This window comes from Macrotis lagotis, chromosome 2, assembly GCF_037893015.1.
Source record: "Macrotis lagotis isolate mMagLag1 chromosome 2, bilby.v1.9.chrom.fasta, whole genome shotgun sequence".
Classification (NCBI taxonomy): Eukaryota; Metazoa; Chordata; class Mammalia; order Peramelemorphia; family Peramelidae; genus Macrotis; species Macrotis lagotis.
Genome location: NC_133659.1, coordinates 131,433,374 through 131,447,761, shown reverse-complemented (window position 1 = coordinate 131,447,761; position 14,388 = coordinate 131,433,374). Strand labels below are relative to the sequence as shown.

General features: G+C 37.7%; 2 protein-coding genes across 5 annotated transcripts in view; one reads left to right on the top strand and one right to left on the bottom strand.

Annotated features, from left to right (window-relative positions):
* LIN9 (lin-9 DREAM MuvB core complex component) overlaps positions 1-9,815 on the top strand; it is an 81,742-nt gene extending 71,927 nt beyond the window's left edge. For 3 of the 4 annotated variants that reach the window (XM_074222820.1, XM_074222819.1, XM_074222822.1), the window contains 4 exons: positions 1,436-1,561; positions 2,075-2,254; positions 2,401-2,498; positions 2,987-7,888. In XM_074222820.1, coding sequence (XP_074078921.1) covers positions 1,436-1,561; positions 2,075-2,254; positions 2,401-2,498; positions 2,987-3,092 — 510 coding nt within the window. In that variant the 3' untranslated portion in view covers positions 3,093-7,888. The other variant, XM_074222821.1, reaches the window with a different exon arrangement.
* On the bottom strand, positions 8,788-13,567 carry MIXL1 (Mix paired-like homeobox). The gene is made up of 2 exons (XM_074220909.1): positions 13,094-13,567; positions 8,788-9,090 (listed from the first exon to the last, which is right to left on the bottom strand). The coding sequence occupies exons 1-2, from the start codon at positions 13,565-13,567 to the stop codon at positions 8,788-8,790; spliced, it is 777 nt and encodes a 258-aa protein (XP_074077010.1).
* Between the last annotated feature and the right edge of the window lie 821 nt (positions 13,568-14,388).

Here is a 14,388-nt window from a genome sequence, read left to right as displayed (position 1 = left end):
GAATTCCAAAAGTGTTTTGAACAATGGCAGCATCGTTGGAAAAGTATAAAGCCTCCCAAGGTAATTACTTTGAAGGGGACAGCACTCATTTGGATATATAAGTTCTGGTATGTTTGTTTAAAAATGAGTCTCATTACTTAATGGTCACCTGTCCTATATTTACCCCTGTTTAATTTCATCGTGTTGGTTTGTTCCAGCCTGTCAACCATTCTGAATCTTGATTCTGTCATCTGTCATATTAACTCTCTCCTCACTTTGAAGATTTGATGAATATCCCTTCTATGTCTTCATCCAAATCATTGATAAAATTGTTGAAAAGGAAAGGACAGCCCTATGATACTTCACTACAAACCTTCCTACAGAGCCATTAATCTGTAATCAGCCCTCTTCGGGACTAGAGTTAACTCAGTTCTGAATCCACATAACCATCCTGTCATCCAGCCCACATTTCATCGTGTTATCCAGAAAAATATTATAAGAGATAAGGTGTTTGCTTATGTCAAGATGAAAAATTCACCTGTTCAATCAAGAAAGAAAATTGGGTTATTTTGCAAAAAAAAAAGTCATTCTTAGTGAGGTCATGTTTGACTTTTACCAATCACCACATTCCTTCTAATGTTCATGACACATCTGTTTGATAATCTGACAGGCTTAATACCACAATTATTAGAATTTAGGAGCTGGTAAAATAACACAGAAAACACTGCTAGTGGACCAAAAATGGCATTATGAATAAAGATGGAAACAGATACAGACTGATAGAAGAAAATATAGTTGTGACGGTTATATTGAAGAACATCTAAAGCTATACAAGCAATATTGGGGAAAACAAAGGATAGTATGAGGGGTTCAACTGAAGGGAAGTAAAGGGTCAAGGGTATCTACAGGTATGGGAAATCACCTTATTCAAGCCAATATGATGCCTCCTTGTTTTTTCTCCCCTGACTTCCTTTTCTCCTTTCAGTGTAATAACAATGGCAGGAGCAACTTGAACATATTTTGGAAATTTCTTCTAGCCTTGATTTTAAATGGAAACCCAACATTTGGGGGAACATAACTACTTCAGAAGATGTGTATGATAGGAGAGGGCAAGGGCCTGAATGACAGGCAGGGAATTCCATAATAAGAAACGGAAAGTAAGGAGAAAAGAATGTTAGTCAGCAAATGTGGTTTTTAATTTTTTTCAGGTTTTAAATTCAAAGGAGAAAAATTCTTAATTAGGTTTGTTTTACTTTAAACTGTATATAAATTTGTGCTTGATTACATGCAAATGTGATATCCTTTGTAGTTAATTTTTAAAGATGGTTTTTTAGTCACCTTGAATTTGTTTGTAATCTAAGTAGCAAAATACAAACTGTATCTTTCTTTCCTGTATATAAGATTGCATTATTCTTTTATTAGGAGCTTTCTAAAAGTAATTTTTTTTCCTTCACAGAAATCCTACTCTATGCCCATCAGCATTGAATTCCAGAGGAGATATGCAACTATTGTTCTAGATCTTGAACAGCTAAACAAGGACCTAAACAAAGTTTTACATAAAGTTCAGCAGTACTGCTATGAGGTACTTTCCTCCTGTGCTTACTTGGTGGGGTATAGTCTCAGATTTTTTTTTTTCTTCCTCATTAATGGTATCTTTGCATTTTGAAATAATAATGTAAGTTTTTTTTTTGATGGCAAGAACATTATTTACATTTTTTATGTTAATTCCCCAAAGTGTCTGTTCAGAATCAATAATATGTACACAAGTGACACGTTTATAATTATGGATTTTGTTTTCTTCTATTGTCGTGTGTGTGTGTGTGTGTGTGTGTGTGTGTGTGTGTTTGCAATGTGAAGAAAATTCAAGATTAAATGTTTTTGGTTGCCTTTCTCACTTTTTGCTACTTAGTAATTGAGATCAATTTAGGATGCTTTTAACTTTGAACTTCTGGAAACTAGGTATGTTTTAGCTTTTGAAAGAAATCACTTCTATTAAGCTGATTGACTTCTTTAATATTTTTGCAGAGAAGAAAAAAAAGAAATGTAGAAAATATTAAGGAAATGTAAATGAACTGTTAATTTTTTTTTAATTCAGCTTGCTCCAGACCAAGGTCTTCAACCTGCAGATCAACCAACAGATATGAGACGCAGGTGTGAAGAAGAAGCACAGGAAATTGTTAGGCATGCAAATGCATCTACAGGACAACCTTGTGTTGAAAATGAAAATCTTACTGATTTGATTTCTAGACTTACAGCAATATTATTACAGATCAAGGTAAATCACTGAGAAATTTTTGTATTTCATACTAAGAATAATTTTAATTTTTGATGCTAAATTTTTATTAGTCAATTATATTTCTAACAAATTTTATGTTTTAGCGAATAAACTGTAGTTAAGTTTGAAATTTCCTTTTCTTTTAGTGTCTAGCAGAAGGAGGTGACCTGAATTCCTTTGAATTCAAATCACTTACTGATTCACTAAATGACATTAAGAGTTCAATTGATGCTTCCAATATCAGGTAATTAACTTTTACTTTAATCTTGTTTTACATTTACTCTTATGTTAAGCCATCATGACAAATTCTTTATACTTATTTGTTGAAAATGATATGCATGCATATACCTTAATTTTTTTTATACTGTAACATCCTTTAGAAAAATTTTTGAATAGCTTTTTGTTGACAGAACTTACTGACAGAATAGGAACTTAATACTTTTTTTTTACATAAAGGTTTCAGAAAGTACCTTTCTACTTCATCTGTTTTTAAAAAATATATATTGAAGTATCACTTTCTAATAAAGTATACATAGAAGTAGTATCCTTAGATTCAAGTATTGATTCAGTGTAATTTTTGCTAATGTGTTAATGGGGGGAATTTATTTTTCCCTCATGTCGACACATTCTCTTGGCCAGCTCCTAAATAACTTTTCTGACTTTTTACTTCTTCTAACGTATTCCTTTGAATTCTGAAATATGGTTAGTTAACTATGTTTTTTCTTTCATTAGTTGTTTTCAGAATAATGTTGAGATCCATGTTGCACATATTCAAAGTGGCCTGAGTCAAATGGGAAACTTACATGCCTTTGCAGCTAATAACACCAACAGAGACTGAAAAGAAAGTTTAATTATTCCAAATGTACAAGACATAGTTTTGGAAAATCTTGCTCCATTATACAGGCTTTCAACACCAAATAACCTATCTGCTGGTAAACAAGAAGAAAGACTCCAAAAAAAAGCTTTTTAAAAATCCCGTGCTGCTTCATAAACCAGCATTACTGACCAGCATTATATTTATTTTATTGTTCATTTTACAAGAGCTTTGCTTAAATTACATGTTTATTAGCAAGTATTGTTTTAAACTGAAAATGTCTGAATATATTTTAATATAACTTCAAAGACTATACAAACCATTTTTAAAATATGGACGAATGTAATACAACTCATGCAGCAGCTCACAGTGAAAAATGAGAAGAGAAAGGGTCTTGGATCGAATCAGTGGCTAAATGGATGGAAGTTACTTCATCTAGAACACTACAACTTTAGTTGTTCTAGTTGGTTGCCATATCTCGGTCTTCAAAAGATGATAAAATGAGGTGTGTGAATTCCTAGTTTTAAGGATGCCACTGGAATAAGGATGGAAAATATGGACTTTAAAAGTGGACATGACATATGCTTGAGTGTGGTGCAGTTCTATAGATCAGTTAATAGCTTTTGAAATATGTTAATTTATCATAATTTATGAAAGAAGCCTTTGTCTTTTGTCTGTTGAAGGAAAATGAAGGAGCAGGAAAAAACACTGCAGAATGCTAAGTTCCAACGAATGGATTTGGCATGTCTTTTCCCCTCAGTTCAGGGCAAAAGGTGCTTTTGTTTTGGAATTTATAAGAATGACTGGTAACACACTATTTTCATATTTTTGTTTGTTTGCACAACTTTTAAATTTAGATAACTGGTTATAATCTAATAGTATACAACTTATATAAAGACTTTTATAAAGAAAACAAAAATAACCAGTGCTATGAAAAGTAAAGGAAAAAAAAGTTTTAAAAAAAGGAAAAACTTGCCTAGGCTATTCTGGAATGTTAATCTTGTAAAAAGTATGTATTTGGATTTTCTTTTTGTTTAATATAGAGTATTGTAAAGTTTCAGTGTAATAATTTTTTTCCAGATTTGGAATTTAGTAAATAGTTGTAGAAGTGGTTTTGATTCTTTTAAATGTCTCATAAAATGAGGCTTTTTGTATGTTAATGTATAAAGAAAATTTAAACAAGGTTATTTTCAATTTGAAAATTTTGTATAGTTAAAAAAATGCTTCTGTATTCCTTGTTGGTATGGTGCCACTGCAAAACTTTAGGGCAGAGTATATATATATTTAGCTAAACTATTCAGTTAATTAAGAAATCCATAAATCTTTTATTCTCAATGACATTTGTAATTATAAATAAATTGACCTATGAAAGTTGGTATTTTTCTAAAAATCTTATTTAATAAACAAATATTCCCTGACATAGAAAAGATTTGAAAATGTGCAATAACAGTAAATCAGCATTTGGGGGGTGGAAACCATAGAAATTAATCCAACTCATTTGGAATAAGAATTTAATATCATTTAATAGTGTTGGTTGTGGCTAGTTATTTTTCACATTTCTTTGAATAAGATTCTCTGTGTTATAGTTTTTTTTTTGTTTTTTGTTTTTTTTAGGTTTTTCCAAGGCAATGGGGGTTAAGTGGCTTGCCCAAGGCCACACAGCTAGGTAATTATTAAGTGTCTGAGTATGGATTTGAACTCAGGTACTCCTGACTCCAGGGCTGGTGCTCTATCCACTGCACCACCTAGCCGCCCCATCTGTGTTATGTTTTAGAGCAAAAGCAAATTGGTTTTTTGCCCTGGTATATAGCCACATTCTTTTAAGTACAATTGAATATTGTGGTTGAATTTGAAGAGGGCAGTTCTTCAATGTCTTCAAAATAATGAAGCTGGGTTTTTTGTTGTTGTTTGTTTGTTTGTTCTTTTAGGTTTTGCAAGGCAAATGAGGTTAAGTGGCTTGCCCAAGGCCACACAGCTAGGTAATTATTATTAAGTGTTTGAGGCTGGATTTGAACCCAGGTACTCCTGACTCCAAGGCCGGCTCTCTATCCATTGCACCACCTAGCTGCCCCAATGAAGCTGTTTTTTAACAAACATACCAAAACATATTTATCCAAAAGAGTATTGTCCCCTTCAGCATAGTTACACTGAGAGGCTATTCATTGGATTCCAGTAATGCAGTCATTGTTCAATATGTTTTTTTAAAAACTCCCTTTTAGAATTATCTTTAAAGCCATATAATTTGCTACACAGAGGAACTAAGAAACCTGTGATTTTAGTATCACATTTTAGTTTAATCTAAAAGAATATTAACTTATTTTATATCTATACTTATCTCCTCCAAGTGGCTTTTTTTCTTTTTATAAAAAAACATTTTCCATCAAAGGAAAATTTTTCAACGTTGAAGATTCTTTTTTGCAAGGCAATGAGGTTAAGTGACTTGCCCAAGGTCACACAGCTGGGTAATTAAGGGTCTGAGACTGGATTTGAACTCAGGACCTCCTGACTCCAGAACTGGAGCTCTATCCACTGCACCACCTAGCTACCCTCAAGATTTTCAGAAGCATATAATATAAGCCCTATAGATGATTTCAAAGGGAGTTTTAAGAATGTTTTGAGCAATGCCAGTCTTTGAAATGAGAGTGTACTCGTTGACAAAAATGGTGACAAATTTATTGAGAATTCTGATCCAACAGATACTTAGTTCCTGTAATACTCAAAGAAACCTTCTTACTAAGTCAAAGATGATTGCTTTTGAATAAATTCTTGTATTTTTGTTTAGTCATCATGTTAATTTTATAGTCACATCCAGTACTAGTTAATATGGGCTAAATAAGTTGGATTTGCAAAAAAAAATGTGTCATATCATATTTAACATAAACATTTTAATTAAATGTTTCAGGACTCTGAATTTGCTGCTAAAATCAAAGCATTGTTGTCATGTCTGAACTACCCTAGAATACTATCCATTTTTTTTTTACTGTATTTGATCATTGTATTTCAGTGGCAAAATGTTTGAATGACATTTTCGTTTGTATGAGAATACACTTAGTAAGCAAGATCAACCATAACAGGAATTAATATAAAATCTTGCATTGGGTTTCAAAAACATAAAGTGCCTATTTATCACTAGAAATCTGTCCTTATGAAAGAGACCAAAAGGTTCTGGTGAATGAATGCATTAGCTTTGGTCAGAACACATCTAGCATAGTCTGTCCTGTCTATTTCTATGCCCACTTTTGAGGAAAGACACTGATGAACTGAAAGAAATCCCAAAAGAACTTTGGGATGTGTAACTGGGTATTTGGGGGGTGGGGGCTTGGACCTTAATTTGAGTGAAATGGGGATTCCTTAAATGAAAGAATTGGAGGTCAGAATGGTGAGTAAACATGATAGCTACCTTCAGGTAAGAAAACTTAATCACAAAGATAAGCCAGTCATTCTGCTTGAACTCAGATACCAGTATTGAGTCAATGGGAAGAAGTTTACAAGGATGAGAATTTATTTCAGTTTTATGGGAAAAGTTTCCTATTAGTGTTATTCAGAAGTGCAAAAGTCTGCCTTATAAGGTTGTAGAGGTCTTCTAGTAGAGACAGAATAATAAATGATTTGACAGGTATAATTGTAAAAGGAATTCTTGCCTCAAGTGAAGTTAGAACTAAGTGAGCCTTGGAGTACCTTCTAACTGTAAATTTTGTAGCCTTTCTACCTAAACACTAATAGTGGTTTCAAAGTCTTGTCACACTGGCTTGATACCATTGTAACAAGTATGTGTCTAGTCCCTTCATAATGGTTTCTTATGATTATAATATAAAACATGGGTTAAAGACAAACTAATATGTTAAATTTTAAAAGTTTACTTACTTGGTTAAATTTTGGGGATTTTAGAAATTCAAAAATAAACAGGTTTCTAGTTTATAAACAGTGTTGTTCTTATAACAATAGTTATTAATTTAGGAGGTACAAACCAAAAAAAAAATTACCCTTATGCAGTCTTTCTTGAAGAAATTCTTTTTTTTATTAAACAAAGCTAATTTCCAGACTACCAGTCTGTGTTGCTAATTAACATAGCATTAACAATGTCCCCCGTCCCCAAAGCTGACAGCTTTGTATATTAAAGTTTCTTTGGCAGAAACTCATTTTGCTTTTTTAAACTTTGCATGACCACCATTTAGATTGTCTTTATATGCATTTATTGAGCAACCATTGTGTGCAAAGCACTATATTAAGTGCTATGGTATAAAAAACATAAATGTTAAAATTATTTAACCTAACTAAAGTTCTTCAAAAGTACAATCCATATCACAAGTGCTAAGGATAGTGCCAGGGTGGCTGAAACAAAATAGAATGTCAAAAAAAAGCCCTTTAAGGTAATTTTTGACCCATATTTTGAGGAAATGGTTTTGTTTCTCTATTGAGAAGAATAGCATATCCACAATAGCTGTAGTTTAAAGGAATAGGTTGTGGGTAGGGTAGAGGATGCATATTTGTTTGTATCAAATAGGTTAAAAGAGGACAATTAAGGGATCGGATAACCCACTAAAAGTTTAATACAGTAAAAAGTTATCAGGAGCTACTCTAAAAAGTAATGTCATAACTGGAAATAAGGCATTCTTCACCATGGATTCTAGGTAAGATTTGAAAATTGGACTCCCTTTGTATTATATACTTCCAGGTTTTTTTTTTACTTTTGTGCTAATGGAATTTTCTGACCTTTAAAATTTGTATATATATATATATATATATTTTAAAAAATTATTAACAGGTATCCCTAATTGTGATGGCTCTACATTTTGCACCCAAGGCAGCCACCTACTTTGTCTTTTTTCTAGACTCAGCAGCCCGGACTGACACAAATTAAGATAACAGTGGAAAAGCCAGAGGCAAGGAGTTGGCCAGGGCACCAAGGGATTACAGCCTGGACTAGGGCTGTGATTGTGAATAGAGAAAGGAGGGACTAAATCCAGAAAACATCAAGATTTGCAGATAGTCCAGGAGGAGTGATATACAAAGAGGACAGACAACAAGACTTTGAGGGACGGTAAGATTGAATGCTAGCAATGGCAATGGAGAAGTTAAAATCAATAATAATAATAATAATAATAGTTCATCCTTATAATAGCATATTAAGTTTACATAGCACTTTATATATGTGATCTTATTTGACTTTTACAACATCCCTGTGAGGTAGGTTCTCTAAATATTAACATCCTTATTGTGATTTTCCCTCTATAGCCATGTCTTCACATAACTATTTATCAAAGGTGGGATTTGAAACCAGACTTTCCTGACCTTTTTCCAGCACTCTTTATCTGCTTGGCTTCCCTACAAGTTAAATAAAGCTTATTTTGAGATATCAATGAACTCCAAAGATCCATTTGGAAATATTGTATAAACAGATAAAAGTATAGATTTGGCAAGGAGGACAAAGGATGAGCCTGGGTTACATAAGTTTGGCTTGTAAATGTTGAGTAAATGCAGTCTTAACATACAGAAAAACACAAAGACATGCAAGAATTAATAGTTGAGAAGAGGGTCCAGCAAAGATGACAAATGAGACTGAGAACTAAAAGCACTAGTTCAAATTAATGATGAATCCAGTGGCCTTAATGGGTAGGCTAGAAACAGTAGGTGAAATTTTTGATTGGTCTCTTGATTCATAGTTATGGTTCTTTGTACCTGTCCAAAATCATAGGCCAAGATTTTCCTTTAATCTTGGTCAAGAGTTGCTGAAGGTAGATAAGATACGCTCCTCCCATAAGTCTAGTTTTGAACCAGTGTTTTCAGATATGGGGGAAAAGGTTCCAAAATTCTGTCCTTGACTGTTGGGGCCAGAGATTCCAATTCCACCCTTGCTTGGATCAGACAGGCAGTTCACATCTACCTCAAGAGGCAGCAGGGGAACCAAATGCTCCCCTTCAGTTCCAAGAGGAGGGTTGAGGAAAAGCTCTGGTCCTGCAGAGGGATTATAGGACTTTCCTCTTTGCCGACGGGATTTGGCACGTCTGTTCTGGAACCAGACCTAAGAGAACATGAGGGAAAATATGCATTTGATCAAAGTTTTTATTCCCATTGTAGGATGATCATGACTCATTAAATAAACAAATTCAACACAAAGCCTGTGATTTCCCATCAGTTGATTTAACATGTCACTTAATTATATTATGCTTCAGTTTCTCAACTGTCAAATAAGCGTACTTCTGTTCTTACTGAGATAGTCTGAGCATAAACTGTGAGTTCTCTTATGCAAAATTGTAGAGATGTGTCACTTTTTCAGAAGAAAGCAGATAAAACTTTTTCCCAAAAGCTTTTTTATAGAGCTCTATACATATTCAATGAACATATCATCAGCATTAAAAAATAAATAAAAACTCCAAAAAACCAAATCTGCCCTAGGCTTTCTTCTCATTTGCCATTTTTTTTAAATCATCTCTCTGGTTGAAGATGTCATGTTTTTCCCATGGTTAAATTATCACTACTATGTAGATGTCCCTTAAAACTATTCTCTCCATCCTCAAGCTCTGTCCAGAACTTCATTTGTAGCATTTCCAGTTATCTGCTAGACATTTCCACCTAAGTTGTCTGGGTAGCACCTTAAACTTGAAGTATTTAAAAAAAAAACTCCTCACCTTCCCCAAGACCTGCCCTTCTTCCCCTGTTTCTCTTCTTCCTCCTCCTCTTACTTTCACTCCTCCCTCCTTTCTCTTCTGCCTCCTCCTCTTTTATTTCTCCTTCTGCTCTTCTTGTTTTCCTCCTCCTCTTCCACATTCTTCTCTTAAATTTACTCTTTGTACTCAATCAACTATGGTTCGTCACTTGGGTTCACAACTTAAGATCTCTTTGGCTTCTCCTTCCTTATTCCCTATACTATTTAAAATGATGAGGCCTTAGCTTCTAGATCCTGCTTCTCCACCTTTTGATTCCAACCATAAACACCCTTAGGGTTCAGAACTTCATCTCATCTCTGGCCTTTCTTAACTAGTTGTCTTGTCTTCAACCTATTCCTAATCCAATCCATCCTTTACTTTGGTGCATTGGGAAGATTTACTGAGTCTAGTTCTGTCACTCAAAAACCTCTATGGATTCCCAACTGCCTACCAAATTAAATATAAATTCAGCCTGGCACTCAAAACCCTTTTTGATCCAGTTTCATTCAATATTATTCTAACCTTATTTCACTCTTTACACATACCCCATACTCCATCCAAAATATACCATTTCTTCTCCTTTTCCCCATTCTCATCATACTGTAATCTATATTGTCCAGTCCGCCCTCTACTTTTGTTTTCCTCTTAAGTGGATTCCCTTTCCTCCTTTAAGGTTTCAGCTAGAATGTAATCTCCTCCATTAGGTGAGGTCCTTCTGACTCCCTTGAAGATATGATGTGTATCATATCCACCTTTTTCTCTCAATCAATTCACAATGTGTTCGTTGTACTTAATAGAAATTTAATATTCATTTAATGTAAATTTTAGGTGTCTAAAGGTATCTACTATGGCAAGAATTCATTGGTATACATGTTCCCCAAGCTCCCATCCTTCCACAATAAAACACTAGCATGTAAACACTTGTAGAGCAGGAATCTTGATCTCTTAGTTACTTAAACAGGTGAACAGAAAAACTGTACATAGTAGAAATGTTTCTTTAATTGCATTGAATTAACTGAGGAAAAATGATAGGCCCAGAATAAGGCCCTAATCAAAGAGGCATTTTATAAGTTCACTCACATTTCTATAGTGCTCTAAGGTTCTTGTCATACAATAATCCTGTAAAGGAGATAATGCAAATATTATTTTTCCTATTTTTACATTGAGGAAGCTAAGGCTTAGAGATCATTATGCATAATATAGGTATTAAATTTATACTTAATAGCATTTATAAACATGCAAAGTTCAATATCTGCTGTGTGTTTGTTAGCCTAAAAAAACGAGTTAATATGTATTTGTTAATTTTGTCTTTTAAAAATACATGTTCCCCCCCATTTAGAATGTAAGTTCTTTACAAAGTTCTTTACAAATAGAGATTGTTTCTTAGCACATAGTAAATACTTAAAAGATACTTCTTAGTTGATTAACATTGAGTGACTTGCCTGTGGTCACCTACCAGTCTCTTGACTTCAGGTGAATTTCTGTGATTTTTCCTCTATCCCCCACTAAGCACTTCCCCCACCTGAGATACTTCCTAGGAACAAATTGGAAGTATCCTATGCCTGATTCTGACTTACATTTGTATACACCCTCCATGTGATTTTAGAGCTTTTTAATGCAAAACTCTGTGCATGAACCAAGCCTGGAAACCTTTTCTAAAACTCTGAAGTTGAAAACAAATCATTCCTTTCTAAGGAGCCCAAACCAGACATTCAGTTCCCAAGTACAAGGAGTCTCACAAGACATTTCCACTACCTTTTTTACCCCTCTTAATTTTTAGCAAATTGTCTTCAAAGAAGCTCCAACCTGCCTTTTCAACCTGATTACACACCACTACTCTCCACCCCCACACACTCTGAATGTACAGACAAATTGACCTTTTATTTCTCAATCAGGGGCAATTTAGGAAGACTGGAGTTCAAATCCAACCTCAGACATTTACTAGTTATGTGCTCCTGGGCAAGTCACTTAACAGTTGTCTTCCTGTGTTTCCTCAACTGTACAATGGAGATCATAAAGCACTTAGCTTGCAGGGTTGTAAGATCAAAATTTGTCAAAATATCTGGGATATGGGAAGTATTCTATAAAAACCTGTTCCCTTTTCCCTTATTCTCCCCCTTTCCTTCATAGCTGGGGTCAGAGTCCATCTTACATGAGGTCTTTTCTGATCCTGGTCTTTAAATCACTTTTTATCTATTTTGAATAAAACAGAATTGATACCATAAGTCTGTGGGTATTTCCTGTCTACACTATAAACTCCTTGAGGGCAGCAAAGCCCCAAGAAGTATTGTTGCTCCAATAATGCTTGTTGGATCAGTTACAAGTAGGCAGCAGCTACTAGAAACTCCTGTTTGCCCTGACCCTGGTTTCTTCCTTTCCCTAACTTAAAGAAGGATCTGAACTTAAGAATACTAACCAAGGACCAAGTAAATTTCTGTGTTTATTGCTGGACATGGTTCTTCAAGTCTTATTAACAAAGATACTAAAAAAAATAAAATAAAAAACCAGATACTGATCCCTTTAAGAGAAACCTCCTTAGACTCTCCCAATATCCCTAAAACCTAGACCCTCACCCCCAGCTCTTAGGCCAATTAAAGCAAGATAATTAAAAGGCTTGTTAAATTAATAGAAGTGGCTTAAAGACGTTTCGGTTCAATTCAATGAATATTAAGGTGTGAGAGACAGCCTGGAACAGTGAATCTGACACCTAGAGTGACCATAGGCAAATCCCCCACCTCTGCCTATAGTCATCTAATCAATTAACAAGAATTTATGAATAATTTTCTAAGACCAGGCACCTTGGCCAGGCCCTGGAGATAGTTATCCCCAAAATGAAGCACTTCCTTCCCTTGGCCTCTGATTCTTACTACTTCAGTGACATTGGACAAGTCACCTCACTGAGCCTGTTTGTTCATGTGTAAACCAAGAAGGTTGGACTAGATAGCTTGTGGAGGCCATTCCGTGGCTTTATCTATGATCCTCAGAAGTTACAGGTGGGTCCCTGATTTCCTGTGGTGGAATTGGTTTTCTCAGTGGGAATTTGCGCCCCTTGAAGAAATCACCGGTTTGAACCAACTTCCTTCCCCCTGCCCTTCAAAAAAAAAAGGTACAAATCACTATACTAGGAGCAGAACACAAGTCCTGCTTTCAAAATGTGTATAAGGAGGGAGAGGGAGAGGGAGAGGAATAGATAAATCCAGAAATAATTAGGAGATATGTGCCAAGAGGAGTTTGCAGCAGCAGAGAGGGCTTTGGCTCGGTGTGGGGAGTGGGACAAAGGCTTTGCAGGAGATCGAAATCCCTTCTCCCTTCGCCCAAGTGCCCCGCTCTGGCCGCCCGGCCGCCCTCCCGTCTCTTCCTCCCCGGGCGCACCCTCACCTGGATCCTGGACTCGGGAAGCCTGGTGAGGGCAGCCAGGCGTTCCCGCAAGGTGATGTCCGGGTACATGGTCCGTCGAAACACCAACTCCAGCAGCTGCAGCTGCTCCGGACTGAAGGACGTTCTCTTCCTGCGCTGCGACCCCGACCCCGACCCCGACCCCGACGCGGACCCCGACGGGGCGGGCTGGCCTTTGAGCTGCGGCGCCGGCGGCGCCAGGTTGACCGGCAGCAGGGAGACCGGGCCGGGCCCAGCCCCGGGGTACCCCTCGTAGCCCGCCGCGGCGGCCGGGGCCCGCAAGTCCGGGCCGGGGCCCGAGGGGGGGCGGCGGGCAGGGCGCGCGCCCCGGGCTTGCGGGAGAGAGGTACGCATTCCCGGGATAGCTGGCCAGGTAGGCGGGGTACTGGGCGCTCTCCCCAAACTGGAGCTGGTTGGGTGCCGCGGTTGCCATCGTGGTCCAGACGGGGTGGTCATCCTGCCAGTTCCTCGGGGACCACCCCGCTCTTATACAGTCCTGGGGCCGAGGGCGGGGCGGGAAGGTGCAGGAGAGGGAAGATCAAAGAGCGGAACGGGGCAGCCGGGCCTGAGACCCCCGGCCCCGCCAGACCCGGCCCCCGGCGGTGATAATCGCTTCCGCAGGGCAGGCGGGGCTCGGTCTGCAAGCCCAGGGCCGGCTACGGGGAGGCGCGAACTTGGTCCCAGCCTCCTACTGCGGACAGTTCCTTCCTTCACCTCCCCCGGCCCGGCCTGGCCAATCCACATCCCTAACCCGTCCCAAACCCAGCTGTTGATGCTGGGGCCCCTGGGGCCCGCGGGGCCCGCGGAGTTCAGCCGGGGATGGCTGCAGCCTGGGCATTCCTTTCCCATGGGTTCCCATGGCCCGCTCAGGAAATAAGAACCTCGGAGGGAGCAATCCCCCCGTGACCTCTCCTCTCATTAGTTACCATCCTAGGTACCCTGCTGGGTGCGAGACCAAACACGGGTTGGGCAGTCTAGCTCCTCTTCTCTGGGAAGCTGACACCCCCAGGCCCACAGAGGCCGGCAGATGAAAGAACCTGAGCATTAGGAAAGGATGCACAAAGCAAGCCTTGGCCCAGAGGGTCTGGTGTGTGACCAGCAGGGCTTGGAAAGCGTGTCTGTAGCTCAAAGACACCCAGACTGGATGCTCTTCCAGGAGTTAGGGTCCTCCTGAGGATGGGCGCTCCCAGTTAAGCAGCAGTGATGATTTCTCCTGAAACAGATGGAATAAAGCCAAATTGTAATGGAAGCAATCCTGTGCCATTGAGTCAAAATGG